Source organism: Molothrus ater, chromosome 4 (genome assembly GCF_012460135.2).
Source record: "Molothrus ater isolate BHLD 08-10-18 breed brown headed cowbird chromosome 4, BPBGC_Mater_1.1, whole genome shotgun sequence".
Classification (NCBI taxonomy): Eukaryota; Metazoa; Chordata; class Aves; order Passeriformes; family Icteridae; genus Molothrus; species Molothrus ater.
Window position 1 is genome coordinate 32,148,318 of NC_050481.2, and position 22,700 is coordinate 32,171,017.

At 37.9% G+C, this 22,700-nt stretch overlaps 1 protein-coding gene across 11 annotated transcripts in view; it reads left to right on the forward strand.

Moving 5' to 3' along the window:
- The window catches only part of RAPGEF2 (Rap guanine nucleotide exchange factor 2), a 184,902-nt gene extending 162,907 nt beyond the window's left edge, over positions 1-21,995 (forward strand). For 9 of the 11 annotated variants that reach the window (XM_036381574.2, XM_054514527.1, XM_036381575.2 and 6 more), the window contains 12 exons: positions 3,856-4,096; positions 4,350-4,733; positions 6,287-6,498; positions 6,579-6,702; positions 7,319-7,342; positions 8,331-8,554; positions 9,393-9,572; positions 11,310-11,462; positions 13,488-13,713; positions 15,300-15,859; positions 18,423-18,728; positions 19,890-21,995. In XM_036381574.2, coding sequence (XP_036237467.1) covers positions 3,856-4,096; positions 4,350-4,733; positions 6,287-6,498; positions 6,579-6,702; positions 7,319-7,342; positions 8,331-8,554; positions 9,393-9,572; positions 11,310-11,462; positions 13,488-13,713; positions 15,300-15,859; positions 18,423-18,728; positions 19,890-19,915 — 2,660 coding nt within the window. In that variant the 3' untranslated portion in view covers positions 19,916-21,995. Of the gene's footprint in view, positions 1-3,855; positions 4,097-4,349; positions 4,734-6,286; positions 6,499-6,578; positions 6,703-7,318; positions 7,343-8,330; positions 8,555-9,392; positions 9,573-11,309; positions 11,463-13,487; positions 13,714-15,299; positions 15,860-18,422; positions 18,729-19,889 lie in introns of those variants that run through there. The other 2 variants (XM_036381576.2, XM_054514528.1) reach the window with 2 other exon arrangements.
- The last annotated feature ends 705 nt before the right edge of the window (positions 21,996-22,700 follow it).

The window sequence follows — 22,700 nt, forward strand, 5'->3', positions numbered from 1 at the left end:
TTTGTAGTCTGAAGAGGCATGTGAGTTTTTATTAACTGTTTGCTGTCATACACAAATTAGCCACATATTCATGAGTGAGGATTTATTCCATTTGCTATAATATACTTTACCTACATATAATAGATGTCTGTTTTTCATGTATGCTGTATACAGAGTGCTTCTTACTGCTTGAGTATTCTTGGTCAGTAATAATCTGTTTTGCTTGGTATTTTATAATTTGCCTTGGTGGATCATTGTTTTCAAGACTGCAATATTTTCAAATGGCATAGCAGATCATTAGCTCATAGTAAAGGGAAAGCATATTCGGCTGAGACACAAGACGTGTATTTCGGTTTTTTTCTGAACACACTTATATAATTTGTTCTACATTTGTAAGGGACAGAGTTTCAAAGTTTCTTGTTAGTCACCTTGCCCTACAGCTGTATGCCAGATTCTTTGAATATAAAATCCCTTTCTGAAATAGATAAAAAAATGAACACATTTAGAGAGGATCAAAGCACAGGAGTGAATGAGGGAGAAATAGGGGGAGACTATGAGAAACTTGTGAGCCTTATCTTATAAAAACGGTTTAGCTGGAGCTCCTGGTAGGGTTGGGATTTGGGCTCTTATCTGGCTGCAGGAAGGTTCTTAGTGGGAAACCTTTCCTGAGTTAAGTATCCAAGTCTTTGCTATTAAAATATAGCTTCTGGAGCAGGATATAGTGATGGTAGCTCAGCAGACACTTGGTTATTTTAGCCTAATCTTTAGAGAATTACCTAAAAGTAAAACTGAAAATTCAGTTCCTTCCTAAGACTGAGGGGTTTCAAACATTACCTAAAGGATTAGCTAAAGGGATGGTGCTTAAATATCAGCCTACACACTGGCCAATCATTGTGCTTGAAACTGTGATATTGAACATTACTCCAAGTCAGGTGTTTTAGGGCTAGAGGAGATTGCAAGGAGGCGGTTTTTGATTTTTCCCCCAGTGCCTAAGATTGCTCCTGAGAGACTTGGAAGGTGGATAGTTTTTTTGTATTTTCTCCAGTGACTAGTGTCCAACACCTTGAAGCTATTCTTTATCAGTAAGAGCGTGGTTTTTCATCAGGACTTTTACTATAAATGGGAAATGGATGAAAATTCCTTTCTCTACCTTGCCACTTACCTAGACCAGACAGTTTTAGCTAATTAAAGTGCTAATGCTAAGTGCAGCAAGTGGCCAACTTCCAGAGCTGTGGGCATTGCTGACTCAAGCAGCTCAGACAAACTTCCATGAGAAAGAAAGCCATTGCAGGCCTAAAGACCTTTCAGTGTTACAGATGGAGTTCAGAAAAGCTTAATAAATGAATAAGGTTCAACTGTTTGCATTTTGCATTGAGGGAAGGAGATCAATATGATGTAATGCCGTCACTCCAATGCTTTAACAGTTTGTCTTTGTAGAAAAAATGTATTTCTTCCTTATTAAAAAAAATAATTTTTTTTTTGTTTGGGTCAGTTTTGTTTGGGTTTTTTTTTTTTCTTTTTGGTTAAAATTTGCCTGAATGTCCACACGCTGAATATTTTGACAGTACTTCTAAGGTAATTTTTCTTTTCCTGAGTGGAAAGGAAGGAAAAGGGGGCTTGAAATGAAAATCATAAACCTTAAGGACTTTAGAGATGGCTGCATTGTATATAGAAGTGTTGAATTATATTTCTATATATTTCAAGACTTGAAAAAATTAAAGCCTGCAGTTTTAATTCCTTTTACTACCTTGGTCTAAATTAAAGATGGAAATGGAGGCAGCCTGCAAGAAATTGAATGCACTGGAGGAGAAAGAGAAATGGGTAGAGCAGCTGTCCTTTGAGGCTATGAGAAATATCCCTCAGGATAAAAAATAAAACAACTTGCTCCTTTTAGAAGAGTAGTCTTTGAGGAGAAAGTGTGAACAGCTTGAAATCTGCAAGGAGTCATTTTAGTTTCCCTTCTGATTGGATCAGGCTGTCTCAAATATACTTTTAAAGGTTTATTTTTAAATGTTCAATAGCACTTTGATTTCTCTTTTCTTGTGCTGCCTTTGCTATTTGATTGGAAGTCAAAATAATAGAGTAATGATGAACTGCCAGTCACTGGTATTTTTTCTTTCCCCTCACAATCTTTCTGAGGAATAGATTCCTATCACACAGCATTGCATTCTTCAGCCTGCCACTCCAGTTTCCCTTTTTGAAAACCAGTGAAGGGGGGTGATTACAATTCTCTTCAAGTGTTTTATTTAAAAATTAGTGGGCTGAATTACTTGCTACCATTGCTATAGCTGCAATCATTTCACTTGCTGGCAGACGTCTATGTGTTCTGTGTAGAGCTTTTCCTCACAGCTCTCATAGGTAGGCAGCCTGAGAAATTGGGTGCTAAAATGCAGTGCAAAGATGGGACTCCTCTATTTGCTGTCCTCTGCATTTCTTCATATTGATTTCAGGGACCCAGCAGAGCAGGTTATTTTATTGTTGCACAAAACACTTTATTTCTAGGGACTGTTAAACAATTTCTCACCTTGGTATTGTTTACAGTAGCTTCTCAACTTCACAGCATTTCTTTGGCAAATATTTCTGTAACAGCAAGAGGCAGCAAGATCTGGAGAAGGGTCTGGTTTTGAACAACATCTCCAAAAGCCTGTGTCTTTGGCATCTGCCTTCCTCCAGATGTCAAAAAATGTAGAAAATATTACAGAAAATATTCTGCTCTGTATCCTTCTTCAACTAATTACTGAAGGAAGATGGGTCAGTGTAGAGTTGGTGATAAAAGGCAAAATTGGCTTGCTTGTTGTGAAGTATTTGTGCATTTGACTCAAATGCATAGGATGGGCTAAAAGCTGGCCAGTAATGATATCCTTTATGTGTAACTGATGATGTAATCAGACAGTGTTAGTGTGTTCTAGTATTAGTGCTTCTCAAGCTGCAAAAAACTACTGTGAGTTTCAAAGTTACAGGCTCAGTTGCATGAAATTTGAAAAATAATATATTTAAGCCTAAAAAGCCTTTGTGGCATGTAAATGAACTCATATCAGAGAGATTCATCTTAATGCTTTCCAAATTATTATTTTGGAAACATGCAAGAGCAGTGGGGAGGTGTTCAGTTCTGTTCATTTGTCACAAGATTTCTGCTGCTGAATAGATCTTTCTGTAGTAACTTGAATACATGTTATGCACATTCAGGTCTTGTCAAAAAATCCTCTAGTTGTACTAAAGTGAATGTTTTCACTTAGCAGGTTTTTTTTCCACTATTTTTTCATTATAGTAATTTCAGAAGCCTTCATTTAGATGGCTTCTTGTTATTATATGTTTTCTTGCTTGTATGACTGCTTTAATCTAACAAATTTAATTATTTTTATGAAGAAACATATTAAAGAAAAATGAGTAGATGTCATGCCTCACAAAACTAGAAAAGCTTATTTCTATCAGAGGAAAGAAATTAAATTATTTGAAATACTTGTCAGTTAAAAATACCTGAGGCTAAAAAACCCAATGATGGATACCTGTATAATTTCATTTATCTTTTTTTTTCCCTAATAATACAGTGATAACTACCAAAATTCAGTGGATCAATGGGTTTGGATTTCAATATATTCATGCTCATTAGTTTGTCTGTCCAAACTTGGAAAATTATAATATTTTGTATTATTTATAGCCTAACTAGCTTCTTTTCCTGGATGTTTATAGAACTAGTTTTTAACTGAAGATATTCTTTATCAGTAAGAGCCTAGCTTTTCATCAGGACTTTTACTGAAGTAAAAACTGATAACACTAATAATTAAACTCAATGTGACTTGCTCATTCTTATACCATTGAGTTTTTATTTTTCTTTGCTTACTAAATTGCATGACTTGCTTGTGATTTTTTTTCCAGAATTACCAGACCAAGTTCTACGGGTTTTCAAGGCAGACCAGCAAAGTCGCTACATAATGATCAGCAAGGACACCACAGCAAAGGAAGTGGTCATCCAGGCCATCAGGGAGTTTGCTCTGACTGCAACCCCTGATGCCTATTCACTGTGTGAGGTCTCTGTCACACCTGAGGGTGTCATCAAGCAAAGGAGGCTCCCTGATCAGCTCTCCAAGCTTGCTGACAGGATACAGCTGAGTGGCAGGTAAGATGGAGACTGAGCTAAAGCTGACGATGCCACTTTATCAAGTGAAAATCTTGTTCAAGAGTGTTACTTAATTATTTAATGTTCTGTTTCTTTGCAACACATTGCTGCTTATGCAACATCTCAGTAATACCTAGGCCTGGTGAAGTTCATTTTATTCTCAGGTTCCAACTGGATCATTGCTGTAACTCTCAGCACTAATCTGGGTATACTATATCTATATTATATCTTTTTCTGAATTTTGTTTTTACAGGTATTACCTGAAGAACAACATGGAAACAGAAACTCTTTGTTCAGATGAAGATGCCCAAGAGTTATTAAGGGAAAGCCAAATTTCCCTACTACAGCTCAGTACTGTTGAGGTGGCTACTCAACTCTCCATGAGGAACTTTGAGCTGTTCCGTAATATCGAACCCACGGAATACATAGATGACTTGTTTAAACTCAAATCAAAAACAGGTTGCACTAATCTAAAAAGGTTTGAAGAGGTGATAAATCAAGAAACCTTCTGGGTGGCTTCTGAGATTCTGAGAGAAACCAACCAGCTGAAAAGGATGAAGATCATTAAGCATTTCATTAAGATAGCGCTACACTGCAGAGAATGCAAGAACTTCAACTCAATGTTTGCCATCATTAGGTACTGCCCTCTAATAATTTTACTTAACAGTAAAAAGCAAAGTCTTACTTACTTTAGTCTTAAAAAAAAGTACTTAATAGAGTAAACCAGTTTATACTGCTAGCATCAACTGTCTGCGTGGCAGTTTGCTAAGGAGGGCATTTTCTGCAATTTGAAATGTTTGCTGAAATATTGTTTGAAATGCTAGTGTTACATAATTACTGCTCATGATAGTGTGGCAAGGTGAACATGGCACTAGAGAAACTAATGCATTTATTTAAGGACAAAGATCAAAAGAAACAACAGGAAAACCACACAATTGTTGCAAATGAATGAGCTAATTTCCCCAAAGCAGCTCATTTTTGTCTTACTGCCCAGTACCTTAAATTCATTCAGCCATAATATGTTGCATTTTGTTTTCTTTGTATCAGCAGTTTCTTTCATGGAAATCTGAAAATAATCAATGACAGACTGTGATGCCCTAATATAGTCTGTAAATAAAGATCTTGTAATAAGAATTTTAAAATGTACTGAAAATCTCAGAAAACTTTTCTTAGTTTTGGAATGAGAAGGGAGGGAGGGAGAAAACTCTAATGTCTGTGTTTATACACTTACTTTAAAACCCAAACAAAAACAAACAATCCCCCTATATTGTCTCTCATGAAAAAGCTCAAGTATGTTGAGGTAAACTGACAGTGTTATCACTGTCTTTGACACAAGGTCTTGTCATCATCTTGACATTCAGTCAACAGATTGAATGTGACACTTTTACTGTGAGTAGGAAAAAAATGAGTAGGTTTGAATACTATTCAGCAAATAAGGGCAAGTTCCAAAGTCAAGGATCCATGCTGATGATCAGTCAGCATCTCTGAGACATCAAAATATTGAGATTTTGTTCAGCTATTTCAGCCAATCTCAAGGAGAAATATAAGCGCCTCTCTGCTAGAAAAAACTTGAGTGACGGAAAGATTCTAGGTATCAGACTTTCCCACCAGGTAGAAATTAACAGCAAGGCAGTCAATGTCATTATAGTGGAAAAAGGGGGTTTGTACCAGCTACAGCTTGTGGTATAGAGAATTTTACAAAATTTCATCCTGAGAGAACAAAGTCAGAAGGATTATTGCAGAAAGAAGGTGGGTTGGTGTGCTGTCACCACCTGAACATCATCATGTAGGTGGAAGATGGTTTTTCTGCCAGTTTGTTAATCTGGAAATAAGTGATCATCCTGAGGTACTTAGATTATGATAGTCTTAGCTCAAACTCAGACACTGTTCTTAAGTAACAAATACATATCCTCTTTAAGGTTTAATTACTCATCCAAGCGTAACTTTTTTCTGTTAATGGTTGCATCATGAAGATATCTCCAGTTTTTATAGCTTTTATAAAAATGATCTTCTGTAATATATGCTGGCAAAAAGAATTATTTTAATTTCTGTTATTTTATTGATACTGCTGTGCTTATGTATTCTGGCTATGTGGCATTTCTACCATACAAAATTTAAAATGGTCTTTTCTAGGACTTTTTGTTTCTTTCTCTTGTTCTTCTAACTTCTTTGCACTTCTTTTGTTTCAAGTGGCCTGAATTTGGCACCAGTTGCAAGGCTCCGAACTACTTGGGAGAAGCTTCCAAGCAAGTATGAAAAACTATTTCAAGATCTACAGGACTTGTTTGATCCATCTAGGAATATGGCAAAATATCGTAACGTCCTTAACAGCCAAAACCTACAGCCCCCTATTATCCCCCTGTTTCCTGTCATCAAAAAAGACCTTACATTCCTTCATGAAGGTAAAGGCAGAAGTATATCACCTTTTACTAGCTAAGGAAAAGTAACTTTCCTGCCTGATCACTGATGATGTTGGTTGTAGGAAATGATTCTAAAGTGGAGGGCCTGGTGAATTTTGAGAAGCTGCGGATGATTGCGAAGGAGATACGCCATGTGGGTCGCATGGCGTCCGTGAACATGGATCCTGCTCTCATGTTTAGAACAAGGTAAGTGTGTTGTACCAGGCAGAGCTTTCCCCAGCTGGGAGAAGGCTGGGTAGCAGCAAGAGGGACTTTTATGTGCCCCTTCTGTTGGAGCAGTATGAATTTTTTGTGTTAGCAATTGACCAGCATGATGTGGTGGTCTAAAACTGAAGAAACCATTACATTTTGTGGTTATTGATACTCTAAAATGTTTCTTACTATTCCATATTTGATGGTCACGTCATAAAAATGAGATTTTATCTGTGGGAGGGAGAGAAACTGTCTTGAAAACATATTAGTATATTAGTCTAGTTGAAATATCAACGGGTGTCAGCCTTATAATTTGGATTTAGTAGAAGTGGTAATGTATCTGAAGCAGTGTCAGCTACTTGTGTTAGAAGACCTGGAGTGAATGCTCTTTGGCTTCATATTTGACAAGCTTATTGCATACTCTTTTTTCTTAATTTAAGCTAGAAGAGTTTGTAATATCTGATTGTATGCCCAAGTCAAGGCTCTTTTTAATGTTTGTGGGCTTCCAGAACTGCTTGTCCTGAGGTCTGGTCTTTTTCTTTCTGAGCTTGTGATCTTTCTCTGTCTCTTCTTAAACCCATGCTTTATTCTTCCTGGCTCTCACTTGCAGGAAGAAGAAATGGAGGAGTTTGGGGTAAGTGGTTGGAGACAACACACGCAGACATTCATTCTTCCTTTACCATTTGCATTTTTTCCTACTTGCTCTTTAATTTTCTGGTGCTTTGACGTTTTTTTCTTTTGTAACCCTTTTTTACTGACAATACATTTGATTTGAGATTAAAACACAGAAGCTGTAAATTATTTTTAAGTGGTCATAGGTAGAAGTGGAGTGTTTTTTCCCACCTCTAGTTTAAATTGCTGAAGGAAGAGACTTTTTGTCAAAATGAAATTACAAAATGACAAGGTTGCAACAGCTGAAAATAGCTGTTAATTTCCTTATATCTATTAAACAATTATCACAATCAACTTCAAAAGTTGAAACTTGAAGTATCTGCTTGACTAACTTACTTTCATATTACAATTAGCCATCATTTTTACCTTAACAATTTAGGATCAATGCATAGCGTTCATATAGATATACATAAATGTGCATGACATTTATTTCATCATGAACTAGCCAATCATTTTATTTCACAAAATTCTCTTCAGTCTTGCAAGCTACCAAGAAGTTCTATTCTGTAAAACTGAGCTGTACATTTTGTATACAGTCTGATTTAAAACACAGAGGGCTTTCAAAATGTATTTATATGTATTTGAATTTAAACCTCACCTATAGTCTTCTGTCAGCACTGCCTCACTGCATGAGCTTTTCCTAATGCTCCAGTCCTCTCAGTAGATGGCTTATGTGAGAGAGCTACCTTGAATGCTTTTCTAGACGTGTGAAGTGTTATTGCCTAGCTGGAGCAAAATAGGTTAAAATATCTGTGCCATTAAAAGATTTCCTGGCCCTCATCTTTCTATCTGTTATAGCTGTTTGACTTACTGGAATGAGGCATGTAAGCTTTGACATAGACTGACATTCATGCAATCTCTTGCATGTTTCACGTTTATCGGGCGATATCATGTTGGACTAAGTCATACCTTTGCTCTCTTTCTTCCCCCCTCTGCCCCCCTCACTCCAGGTCTCTCAGCCAGGGCAGTGCCAACGCAGCTGTGCTGGATGTTGCACAAGCAGGGGGGCATAAAAAGCGGGTCCGTCGCAGCTCCTTTCTTAATGCTAAAAAGCTCTATGAAGATGCTCAGATGGCACGGAAAGTGAAGCAGTATCTCTCAAACTTGGATCTGGAAATGGATGAAGAGAGCCTTCAGACACTCTCTCTGCAGTGTGAGCCAGCCACAAACACATGTGAGCATTGTCATTTGTTGGGGATTTCAAGAAAAGTGTTCAATATAACTCTGTTTCTAGTTCAGTGAATTAGTTGGGAACAGTAACTAGACAATAAAGTTGAAAATTATTTATCTAGTCATTTTCAAGTACTAAACATCTATGAATCCTAAGGAAATAATCTGTGGATTAACAGGATAGAGGCATAGTATACATACAGTTGATAAGGCTTTAAGAATATGTCACAATGAAGTGCACAATGGTTTTTAGATTTGTATGTACAGAGGGTACAGAGGAGTCAAAAGTTCTTCTATATTTCTGATATACTGAGGCTATTAGTGTGAATAACAATATGGTTATTCTGAGAGAGTAGGGGATTTTCTTATGTCCAGGTGTTTCAGAGATACCTGGAGGGCTATACCTGGGGCAGCAGAGGGGAAACTTATCCTGGATATCCATTTCGTTTTGATTTTAAGAAATGTTGTATGTTGTGCCCTTCCTGTCCTGCAGGGTAGCAAAAAGAAGTAATTATATGTCTGCTCTGAATCAGTTGTAGTCCTTATGATAGCCCAGTATAACTTCTGGTCATATTTTTTGTAACAGTGGTTATTTATCAGAGCTTTATTTTGAGAAAGAAAACAATCATTGATAATTGATAGTGTACATATTTTAAATGGAGTTACATATCCCTCTCTTTTCCTCTTCATCTTTTCTGTCTAAAGATATCATGCTGTATTAATTGGACAAGTATTTCAGCATCTTTTAATTGTTAATCAGAGGGCTTTGCACGGCTCAGACTAAAACACCACTGTGTCCTTGGCTAGCATTCATTCAGTGTTTTGTCCCCTTTCTTGCAAAGTGCCGAAGAACACGGGAGACAAGCGATCTGGGAAATCTGAAACGTCACCAGTGGCTCCCCGGGCAGGCATCCAGCAGAAAGTGCAGCAGCAGCACAAAGTAAACCAAGCACTGCAGGTCCCAGCCGTGTCTCTCTACCCCTCTCGCAAGAAGGTGCCAGTCAAAGACCTCCCACCATTCGGTAGGTGGAACAAGGGAGAATTTGGTGTAATTTTCTGTCGTTTGTTTGCCTGTGTTGGGAAGACATTTTTAATCAAATAAGGTTCTGACTTCCATTTCTGGTAGTATGATACGCAGGTTATATCTGTTCATGTGGTGTCTGGGCATAGTTCTCTAGAAATGGAAAGAAATCTAGGGAAAGCATCCAGTCAATTTAATCAGTGTAAGTATTTACCCATTGCTAACAGCTGGAAAGAATAAATGTTTATCACTGTTTGCCTTGGGATCTTGCCTTAACTTTTCTAGAGGAAGTAGGACCTGGACTTCTTGAGATGCCTCAGAAGTTTTGGTGTCTCTTCACAAGTTAGATTTTTAAGGTGCAATTGAGACCTGCTTGAATTGGCAGTACTGTTAGAAATGTGGGTCTGAACTTTCACATTGACAATTGTTCCTTTGGCTTCTACTCCCTTCTGCTTTTTTATTGTTGTTACGCAGTTGTTGCTGCCTCCATATTCTACAGAAAGGCACCAGACTGTAGGAACTTCTTCTGATTTCCAAATCTGTGTCCCAACATGTGTACAAAACATGTATGCACTATTAATGAACTCTTTAAATCACAAGTATGGTAATACTGTTCCCATAATCCCTAGGAAGTATATGTAGCATAACTGGCCTTTACTTTTTCATGATGGTTATTGCACAAGAGCTTAATTCTGATTTCACTCTTTATTGGTTTTCCTCATGCACTGCTTAGGCTGCAAGAAAGCATCAGAAGCAGCAAAATGAGCAAGAAACAATTCAATATTCATCTAGATCTTGTTGATTTTACCATTAAATTTTAATCTTGAAAGGACTTTGAAGCTTCATAAACTGCAATTTTTTGCTCATAGTGGCAAAGTTTCTGAAAACTGACTAGGTTAGGATGATCAGGCAGCTGTGAATTATTGATAGCAGGATTGTGATCCAACAGATCAAAGATAAAAGTCCATGAATGCTTGGAAATAACCTCTACCACAAACATTGGCAAGACTGTCAGAGAAACTCTGTCTTCACTTATAAGGCTGTCCCAAGGTGTATCTTTGAGGGAAGGGGAAGAGAAAGATGAATAATTGTGGTCTGGGAAAAGCTATTCCTGATGTCCTAGATCTTTACATCATACATCATCTTCAGGATGTTTTTACTCTGTAGTTTCCCAAAATAAGCTGGTGCAGAGATCTCAAAAATGAGAGAGAGAAAGGCAGCTGCAGGATGGCCTTGTTTCATAAGCCTAATCGTTATTAATTTTCTTTCCCACTTCCTTTGACCTTCTAGGCTACTCTGAATAGAAAAGAAACAGGAGAGCAGTTTAAGTTCTTACTATATAAATCGTCACTAACCAGTGAGATGGGTGTGTGTCTGTATTTAAGCTAATTTTAGTTCAAGTTTCTCACTAACCATTCCTATGCGTATCCTCAATTATATGTTGAGACAGTATTCTGCAACATCAAATCTTCATGTTTTCTCTGGCAAAGTATTTATCTTAAGTGGCCAGAATGAAAGGTCATCTGCACTAATATGCAGAAATAAAGCACTATATTTTAAACAGGAATATGTTTTAACATTTTGCTTCATTTAAGCTGGTGTCAGGAACTCAGCAATATACAGGAAAAATATGTAGCTTTTTCTTCCTGAGGGGTGTCTGCTCTGTAAGTGCATTGTGAAATATAACTATGTATTTATACTGGACTTAACATCTGCCTACTTTAATTCTTACCTGAAGGCATTAACTCCCCACAAGCTTTAAAGAAAATCCTTTCACTATCGGAAGAAGGAAGTTTGGATCGTCACAAGAAACAATCTGAAGACGCTGTCTCAAGTGCGTCTTCGCAGCTCTCTTCTCCTCCTACTTCACCACAGAGCTCTCCAAGGAAAGGTAGTAGATGTTCAGTATTTCTAATCCTGTTTCTTGAAGCTCATGGACTTTGGAAGCTTCTGAGAGAGAATTTGGACACTCAATTCTGCTGCTCCTATTTTTGTCACGTACGGTCAGCAAGAGGGCAGAAAATGTGGTGCAGAGTGGCATATGTGAAAGGTAGCTGTAAATCTGATTTCAAGGGTACCTGAAAGCCCTCTGGTGATCAAAAGCCAGAAAAGATAGCTTGGTATGATACAGGATTTGATGCAGCAGATCACTCTGACTGCAGCTGCTTCTGACAAAAAAATATTCCAATGATGAGTGTTTCCTGCCTTCAGTGGAGGGGTGTTCAGGTTGAAACTTAAAATCTTTGTGCAGCATTGACCACACTGGTCTATCAGAGGAATTATTTGCTCTGTCATGCATCTGAATGGGATGTGACCTACTTATGACAGAAAGGCTTAAGGTATTTGGAATTAAAATCAGAATATTTAGTATTGTAATTTATATTTTATACTACAGAATATTTTAATAGTAGCCTGATTATTTAAATCATGTGTATGAATTTTTGAGGAATGGTATTATACATTGGAGCTTTCTTGATCCAGATCTTTTTAAGTAATTTCACAGAGTTATTTTTAAAGAGAATTTAGGAAAAAAAACTATTTTCTTGGTTTTTTTTCATGGTAGTTGGAGTTCTGGCTATGAATTTACAAAATACAGGAGGCATTGTCCTGTAATTTAAACATACTTCCACACTTTGGAAATATAATAGGCTAGATGTATTGCATGTAACTTCTAAGTTGTTCTCTTTTCAGGATAGCATAAAAGTTTAGTTTGAAGTTACATAATAGAGCATTATGGTAAAATATACATTTTTGGGGACTGAAAATACACATTCAGGGACTGAAGTGACTTCTATTGAAGTATTATTTACTAAGGAGAGAGGGAGGAGGATAATATGTAGAGGATATATCACCTTGAGCTGTCATCATTATTTCTCCCAAATACTACATTAGCAAAGAGTGAACTTATATAAATATGGTCAGGCCTATGCATTTTTTGAAAAAGGAATTGGAATTCTGTACTTGACTCACAGTGTGAACAGCACTTTATTTCCTCAAAAAGCAAATCATAAACATGATTAAAAAAACATCCTTGGTTTGATGGTTATATGAAGCTAATGATATGTTCTTTCAGATAAAAATGACAGCATTAATTCCCTGCATTAGTTCTCAGCAAGTGAATTGGGGTAGATCAGTTGAAGTAATTCTGCCACTTAGGATTAGAGTGAAAGCAAAATATGAAAACTGTGGTGACTTGTGAATGTGTTTAATGATCTTTAACTTAGCTGACAAGAACATGCAGCACAATTTGTTTAAGACTGAAAGAAAAGCTGAATTTGCTTCTATGACATGATTTGCAGATTTTATCTCAGTCAGGCCATGTCAGTGCTACCTACCTCCAAATTTCACCATAATTCTGGTAATATGGAATTTGGAATTAATTAGTGAGCCAAGTATCACAAAAAAACCTTGAAAACCAGCCCCTCTCTCAGCTAAGATACGTAATAAGCAGTCAGCCCAGACATCTGGTCTTCATGTATCTGTTCATCTCTGTAGTGTAGCTTTGCAGAATAAAAAGACTGTATGGGAGGGTCTCTGGGATTACTTTAAGCAGTAATCTCAACCAGAGATCTCTTTCCTTCCAGTCTTGGAGACAGTGTTTATGCACAGGCAGATTTTGAGAAGTAATATTTCATAATGTGAGGATATGATGATGAATTTGAAAAGAATTTAGAAGAGGAGAGCAGTTGGTTTGTAAATGAGTAGTACATGTTCCCACAATCCTGTATCTAATTAAGATACCAAAGACAGTGTCAAACAGTTTTGCTGTGTATCTTTATCTTTATCTTTTGCAGTGCTGTGTAAGTGTAATGGTAGCTTTGTTTTAGTGCTAGTTTTTTTGCAGTATTGCCAGTGGCCTGACAAGAATTGAGCAGGCATCTTGGAGAGTCTGATTAATGCCATGTTCCCTTTGCAGGCTACACTTTGGCTCCAAGCAGCACTGTGGATAACTTCTCAGATTCTGGTCACAGTGAAATTTCTTCCAGATCTAGTATTGTCAGCAATTCCTCTTTTGACTCTATGCCAGTCCCCCTGCATGATGAGAGGAGACAGAGGCATTCTGTCAGCATTGTGGAGACAAATCTTGGTGTGGGAAGGATTGATAGAAGAATCATGATTGAACCAGATCAATACAGCTTAGGGTAAGAATTTTATTTGTGCTTACTTACATTATACTTCATATTGTGTGTATGTGGAGTGTATATTTGTCCATGCATCTCTCAAATATTTTTTCTCCTCTGCTCTTAAAAAACTACTACTTCAGTGCTTCATTTTGTGATAATGCTCCATTCCTGCCAAGAAAAGGTTTTGTACTCCTGAGTGAGTGATGAGGTCTAAGCAACAGGACTTCACCTCAGTAGATGTTAGTATCTGAGCATTTCAGCGGTGCCGTAGATTACCCACTTTGTGGCAGAATAGTATCCTAGCCTGCTTTCTCCATGGGAAATTAACTGAATTAGATGAGATATTCAAACAATTATTCAGAGTTAAACTGAGAACAGAAATAGCTAGCAATTTTCCAGTCTGCTTCATGGAAAAGTGCATATCTGTCTAACTCCAAAATATTTTACTCCAAATATCTCTTCTAGTCAACAATAATTGGAAGCTAAAATTCACATTACGCTGCTGGTTTTCTAGTAATTTTCTAGGTAATTAACTTCTGTAATGGTGGGGAAGCTAGTGCTGTGAGGAGTTCTCTAAATCTCTAGCAGTGAGCCTTGGTGTGAAAATAATTGGAGCTCTGGCTTCGGTTTAGTCTCCATCTACTTTTTTTTTTTTTTTTGGGAGCTGTTATTTGGATGCTTCAGCCCTCTGAATGGTTTCTGGGGTTTTAATCCTGCAGGGTCTTTGAAGGGCAGACCTGTTCCAAAACTGCTGTACTTCAGCTTTGGGAATCTCAGGCTAAGCCAACTCTTTATTCAGATGTCTTAAATATTTGGAAGAAGAGGGTTCTAGTCTGCATAGGAAGGTGCCCTGGAAGAGTAAGTCCCAGGAGCCTGGATATCTGCTAAGCAAAAGTGACACTTTGTTGGTTTTATCTGCTGCTGTGTAAGGGATCATGTCAGGCTCACTTAATCACTGAAAGGCTACAGAAAACATACTTGCTCTGTGAAGTAGCATGTGTTTCCAAAACTCAGGTTGAAATACATTTCCATTTGCAGAAAATGTTGAAAAGTTAGCTCTCACAGTTTCCTAAGCAGAATAAAAAAAATCCAAAATCTCAACCTGATTATCAGCTAGCTGCTGCTAAATTCTGTTTCTAGCTTTTGAACCATTTGCTCAGCATGACTGGAAAAGCGATAGAACAACTCTGTCTGTTTCTCTGTATGTGTGTCTGTGTGGTTTGCCTGTCTTAAAAGGCTGTTGTGAAGTTAAGATTTTACCTTTTGAAATTACACCACTGAAGTGTAAGGCTTCAGCAAGTTATCGGTCCAATTTTGTTTGGTTTTTTGTGTTTGTTTTTGTTTTATTGAAAGAAAAGAGTTATATCCTCAAAATTGAATTAGCCATTCATGCAAACAATAAGTACTATCAAGTGCATCAAAATCTTCCATCACAGAATCATAGAATGGCTTGGGTGGAAAGGGACCTTTAAAATGTCATGAAGGTCACCTAGTCCAACCCCACACCATGTTTTGTTTTTCTTTGTTTGTTTCTTTGTGCGTCCTGTTCATGATTTCCAATTCCAACACTGGATTTTTTGTCCCCCTCATCAATGTGTATCCAGCTCATACGCACCGCTGTCAGAGACCAGAGGCCTGTATGCTGGAGCAACTGTACTTTCTTCTCCTAGTACAGAAGAGCTGTCACAGGACCAGGGGGACAGAGCTTCGCTCGACGCAGCTGACAGCGGCCGTGGGAGCTGGACTTCTTGCTCGAGTGGCTCTCATGACAACATCCAGACAATCCAGCACCAGAGGAGCTGGGAGACGCTGCCTTTTGGACATGCTCATTTTGATAGTTCAGGAGATGGGGTGGGACTGTGGGCCTCAGGCGGCCACATGGACCAGCTGATGTTCCCTGACCATGGCACAAAGTATGGCAGGCAAAGTCAAGGTAGGGAGGGCCTTGATCAAGCACAGTCCAGAGCGAGCTGGGCATCTTCCACAGGATACTGGGGAGAGGACTCCGAGGGTGATACAGGTACCATAAAGCGGAGGGGTGGGAAGGATGTTTCGATTGAAGCTGAAACCAGTAGCATAACGTCTGTACCAGCAGAGGAGACAAAGCCAGCTCCTGTCCCTGCCCACACAGCAGCAGCATCAAGTAGTACCAAGGGGCTTGTTGGTAAGTTAAGTTTCATTTGCCATGAAGTATTTTAATTCATTTGGTTAAGTTTTCTCATATTGTTCTGCATTTCTTTTGTCTGTTTTTCTTTTCTTTTTTTTTTTTAATTTTTAAAGCAAAACTGAACATTTTGTAGTCTCAAATTTTTCCCTTTAACTAAGCATTTATTGCTAGGGAAAAGAAAATATCATTTATTGTTGATTCTCAGTTCTGGCGATGCCTTTGTGTTTCAAGAGAGCCTCCCATACATCGAAAAACTAGTTCAACTGCTGGGCAGTATTTTGAGAGGTTGATGTATTTAGATGTCAGTTCTGAAATTTGAATTTCTCATCACAGTAAGGCTCCATAAGGCTATATTTAGAAGTCTTAGTAAATGTGGCCTGATTTTTATAGAAGTGTTTTACTTTATACCTTTCTATGACTTGTCTGATAATTGTGAATATTCCTTACTTCTGAAATGGGATCCCTTTGTGCTTAAATGCCAACTGAAATGTTTCTTTGGACTGCTGAAACTGAAGAGGTTTCAAAGAAGTTAGAGCTGAAATACTATTCTGTGCATTCAATAATGGAAAGATCAGATAATGTATAAATTAGTATGAAGGTGTCTTTGGCAGAGCTTAACATTTTTATCATATTGTTCCTTCTATGCATCCTAATCTGTGGGCCATCCAATACCTCTGAATTTTTGCCTCTTTTCTTCCTTTCATTCCCCCTCACTTTGCCTTTTGTCAGGTTAACATGAAGAACTATCTAAAAGCCATTTTTTGCTGACACAGCTGAATGTCTGCCAGATTGAGCTCATGCTGAGACCACTGTGATAAACAGCTTTTCCATCTTCTGCCTGAGTATCTTGCTTAGCAGTAGCCTTTTGCCTCAAAGCTTGGGTGCAGGTCTAAATCCCTGGGCTATCAGGAAGAAGAAGGTGAATGGATTCATGCCAATCTCCAATTTTACTCTTTGATACCCTTAGTTTCCTCCAGAATGTGCAACAGGTGTGCTTCCAAACTTGCCTCTCAAGGCAATGCTTGCCAATACATTTTTATAGACTTGAAAGAACATTAAAGACACCTGAAAATTCAAACCAACACAATTCCATGCCCTTCACTACTATTAACTAACTGTCCTACAAATGTAGCTCTGTGTATCACTATCCCAGAGAACCCTCTGGTGTACATAGTTCTTTTGTACTTAATTGATGTCTTGCAGTACTTCAATAGAATTTTTCTACGATAGAGTTTTTCTATAGAACTTCTTATTTTCAGAAATCTTTGAATAAAGTTTCTCAGAAATTTCTTCATGCTGCTTTGCTCAGTTAAACAGTTTGTCCAAGAAAAATACTTAGACTCTATTGGAAAATGTTTGGTTTTGTTGTAATACCAAGGATTTATTTTAAGTCTATAAAAACTTGCATCCAAGAAGCACCAGTCCATTTTAATCTTGTATTGACCTTTCAGTCAATTCATCCTGCCTGATGCAGGGTGGTGTTGTCATCAGCACTTATGCAAGAATATACAGTGTTTGACAAGCTGTGCCAAGTAAATTGTCTGTGTCAATGGTTTTTCCTGCTGTATGTGTAAGGTTTGTCATTAAAGTGGTCATATATTAAAAGGCTGGGCCCACAATAAGTGTTCAGTATCAAAGTCCCAGCTGACTTCTCTAAGTACTTTGAAACATAGACTCTTGTCTATCTGTTGTGTGTCCCGGCAGACGCTTAGGATTCTTAACTGATATTTTTTCCTTTACAATTCTCTCTGAGAGGGCTTCTCAGTATGCCCTGAGTCAAGCCTTGTTCAGGTAAACAGTTACATCTCAGTGATATCCACAGGCTAGGTGGTGGTCTTTCCATCTCCTAGGTAGAGTAATATTCAATCATTGTTCTTATGGGAATACTTTCAACTTCGATTTTGCAGAGAATACAACCGTAGGGGCTGCAGGCAGCAGTGCATGCAAATAGTATAATGATGAAGCCCACTTCTCTTCCTGACCTCTTAGAGTTGTAGCTTATGCCTCATTAAGTAGTAAGATTTGTAGGAAGAAAATAATGTATCAGATGTATTTCTTGTTTCCCCTCCAAGATGCTAAAAACAGAAGAGATGAGCTCTTGGATGCAAGTTTTTATAGACTAAAAATTTCATCCACCTCCAGAATTAAGTTAATCATGCATGTGGAGAGATGCCAAAATTCTTGATGTTTACTATTTCTGTGGACTCCTGAGTCTTTATTGCTTTGATCACTGTACATTTTATTGTATACAATTGATGGAGCTGCTTCAGTTGTGAGGTTTGAACAAATTCCCCATGAAATTTGATGATTTTTGTTAGACTAATGCTTCACTGCTGGAAGAATAGGTATATCCTGTGTATGCTATATATTCTGTACTTTCTTGACTGATTTATTTTTCACAAGCTCCTTGTCTAGCATATGATAGTTAACCTTTGTTACTCAGAGTTTCTCTTCCTGTGCTGTTGAGTTGGTTGATATTTATTTAGCATTTAACTGTCTATTTTCCTTTGAGCATGTTCCTCATCCTGTCTCTAACAATCACCTGTTGTTTTTCCTGCAGCAAGAAAAGAGGGTCGATACCGGGAACCACCTCCAACTCCTCCTGGTTATGTAGGAATACCCATTGCTGAGTTTGCAGAAGGTGGCTCCCATCCAACCAGGAAGCCTCCAGACTACAACGTGGCACTTCAGAGGAGTAGAATGGTGGCACGGACATGTGAGACTCATGGGACAGCAACTCCACAGCAGCAGTCGCACGGCCACTCAACTGGCAGGCCCGTGAACAAACCTCAGTGGCATAAACCAAATGAGTCAGACCCACGTCTTGCTCACTATCCATCTCAAGGGTTTTCCACAGAGGAAGATGGTAAATTTCTACTTGTTAGATTTTGAGTGTGCTGCATGCAAAACGGGTCAGTGCTTTCAGACACGGAGACAAAGCAAATTACACAAATCTTGCCATAATTTGAACTCTATTTAATTTCAAAACTTGCTATTTGTTAACTTTTTTGGAAGGGAAGGAATTCAGTTCATCCTAAAATGTAATTTAAAATTTGGAACGTAGGTTCCTAATTGAATCTTGAACAACCAAACAGTTGGCTTAGGCAGCTTCTCGGGAGATGCCTATGTTCACCTTGTACAGCCCTGCCTGCCAAGATTTTCCACATTAACCACGTATTTAATGATCAAAAAAGTATCCTGGTCTACAGAATACTTGCCCATCCACCCGGCAGAGCACTGTTGCTCAGGTTTATTTGGATAGTTGCTCACATTCTACCTGAAGCTCTTTACACTGTGAACACTGAATCTCCCACTCTGTTTCACATGATGAGCCCAGTGCTGTCTCGCTACCTTGCTGGTCCTACAAATGTGTCTACATCTTTATCCTTTAGCTCAACTGTGATGTTTTTCCATGGGGAACAAATGTAGCGGGATTGCAGCTTTAGGTCCTCAAAATTTAGGCAGGGTGGTGCCAATATCGCTCACTTGAATGCTTTATTTTGCTTAATGATAGACTTACATTCCCCTTCTCCCTCTAACTGCTTAGTTACTAAGGTTTTAGGTGCAGGATGAACTTCGCAGTTGAACATGATGGGAAAAAAATGAAGTCTACCTTAACTGAATTGCCACAAACTTTGAGAGTTACCATGACTGAGAATTTCAATTGTTTCTACTAATGATGACTAAATTGAAGATATAATTAGGGGAAAATGTCAGATGCCTTTCTGAAGCTGTTAGTTATCTAGGAGTATCTGTTGTGCTCCTTGGGATGAATAACTGCATCTAGCTTAGTTTAAGCATGCCCTTTTTTCCTTCAAGATCAAAATTCCAAAGGAATATGTCTCATGAGACCTGAAATGTACTGAAATTTAGATTGTTTTAAAGTATATATACCTGCACAATGAAATTGAGAGCACATGGGCACCATACACACAGTTGTTGTTGCATGCACAGCTTGTTTCATTCGGTAGCAGTCTTATTCTTTATAAACTAAACTCTGTTTTCCCTTATCCTATTATGTTTGCAGAAGATGAACAAGTCTCTGCTGTCTAAGACTTGGGCTTTTCTGGATCCAGAGTGAGCCACCTTAAAGGAGAGCACAAGAAGACGTCCCTAGAATAGGAGCCTTGGAACTATGATTAAAGGATGGTGGACCTATTTGCCTCCTTCCCTGCCTTAAAGCAGCATGGGGCTTCTTCCTCTGCCCCTCCCCCTTCTGTCCCCTCTCCCCTTGCATGTGAAATACTGTGAAGAAATCGCCCTGGCACTTTTCAAACTGTGTTGCTTGAAATGCACAGTGCAGCAATCTCCAAGCTACCACTGTCGCTGTCTGCCACATCACACAGTATCATTCCAAATTCCAAGATCATCACATCAGGATGATTAACTCTGGCTGCACTTCCCAATGCCTGGAAGGGTTTTTTTAAATCTTCCTTTTAGATTTTAATCACAATCCTAGCACTTAGTCTCATTGGGATAATGAGATAAGTTAGTTGTCAAATTACGTTTGGCCTTTAACCTACAAAGAGAAAATTGCTTTGAGATCCTTCAAGGAGGCAGTGCTTATTTGCTTGTTTACAATGCCTTTGTTACAATTTTGTATGTTTGTGTTTGGGAGATCAAATAGTGCATCTGAATAGTAATTACAGTATTATTTCACACCTGTAAGTAGGGTTGCCAGCCTGAGCTCCTGGAAGAATATTGCTATCACATGGCTGAGCAGGGCAGAAGGGAAGGTAGAGGTTGTAGGATGCAGCCTTTCCTTGACTACCTGGCTTTGCTCTTAATGTGTCCCACCCTGGAATCTTCACAAGTTTGTAAATGTTAGTGTTAACAGCATCCTCATTTGGGTCTGGTGTAAATGCAGAAACACAACTGGTCAGTGATCAAGAGGACACAGTGTGTCTCATACCTGTGCTTTGTGGAATACAGGATGGCATGCTAAAAAAAAAGTGTCCCACTGTAATAAGACAGATGGCAACCCCACTGTTAAATTATATACTTTTTATTTTTAAACTATATAGTAGTTATATTAAAATAAAAGTTAACTGGATAACACTGCAGTGAAGGCAAGTTGGGATGGCACAGCTCGTGTCAGCTGTTAACACTGATCTAATAACCTCCATCTATTGACTTCAACATTAGGGGATAATCGAGCCTTTAAGTAAAAAAAATTAAGATAACACAGTTAGATTTGCCAGCCTTTGCAATGCAGAAATAGTCACAACTGTTAATGGTTTCATGGAACACTGCATGTGTAGAGAAGGCCAATGTGTAGCAACCACCTGCTCACAGCTGCTATTAACCCTATAATGACTGAAATGACCCTCCCCTCTATTTTTGAGTTGTTTTTGCACAGACTCCGGAGAAGTGAAGGCTGCCAATCCGAGTAGTACTCAAATGTGAGGAACTGCTGGTCTTGGATTTTTTTTTTTCCATTGAACTCAGCTGATCATATTGATCAGTAGATAAACGTAAATAGCTTCAACTTTTAAAGATCAAATTGCAGTGTTTTTTCACTGTATCAAACAAATGTCAGTGCTTTATTTAATTCTCTCTCCAGTAATCATAGCTTTTGTCTATTTGCTTATATATAACATTGTCAATTATGCATTTGTAATTTTACATGTAATATGCATTATTTGCCAGTTTTATTCTCAAGGCTATGGACCTCATGTGCGTATAGAAATACAAAATCCTAGCTCTATCACAAGTTGCACAAATGTTATATAAGCATTAAGTAATTGTAGACCATAGGACTGCTAATCTCAGTTCGCTCTGTGATGTCAAGTGCAGAATGTACAATTAACTGGTGATTTCCTCATACTTTTGATACTACTTGTACCTGTATGTCTTTTAGAAAGACATTGGTGGAGTCTGTATCCTTTTGTATTTTTAATACAATAATTGTACATATTGGTTATATTTTTGTTGAAAATGGTAGAAATGTACTATGTTTATGCTTCTACATCCAGTTTGTATGAAGCTGGAAAATAAATAAATATAACATTAATGAAGTCCATATTGATTCTTATGCATTTTACATGTTCCACATACTTGAACAAATTTATGAAAAAATTTTACTTCTCTGTGTATTAATATTAAAGGGACATTGCCAAGTGATGTGGGCAAACCACTGGTGTGGAGTTTTTCTTGATATACAGTTGTGCTGCTGATAATCTTTGAAAACTTTGGTGCGTGTACTGCTGAATGAGAATGACTGATACTGTGAGCATCACCAGCAGAAACATTTGAGATGCCAAAAAAGGTATGGACTTAGGTGTATGTGGAATGTAAACAGTTTTATAGTTAAGGTTGTGTTGATTTTATATTCTAAATAGTGTAAAAATAAGGGATATCTGTTTTAACATTTGGGTAGGGAGAAGTATGGAAGGTGATCCATTTGAGTTTTTACCGAACAAGGTATGTCAAATAATAAATATTACCCAATAGCCTCCCCAGTATTAAAAGCTGATGTTAATTCAATATTAAATCTGTAGATTTCATTTTTTTCCCAGAGGCTAGACTCTTTATTTCCAATGGTATGCAGAAGAGTGGTTTAAAATGGTCATGCTATAGCCATAAACAGCCGTATCCCATCGAGCTTTGAAATGCCTGGCAGGTGGCGTTTCCAAGTCTAAAATTAGTTCAATGCAAAGAGAAGCAACAAAATGCTGTCTAGATATAAGTCTTCCTAACATAGCTCTAGAAATGATCCACACTTAGAATTATAAGAACGCTAAAAATCACTGAAAATATAGGACTTGTAAACATTGTGTTTTTATTACTGTAATCTCTAGCACTGTAAGGAAAGAAATTATGGATATTTAGATTTGTG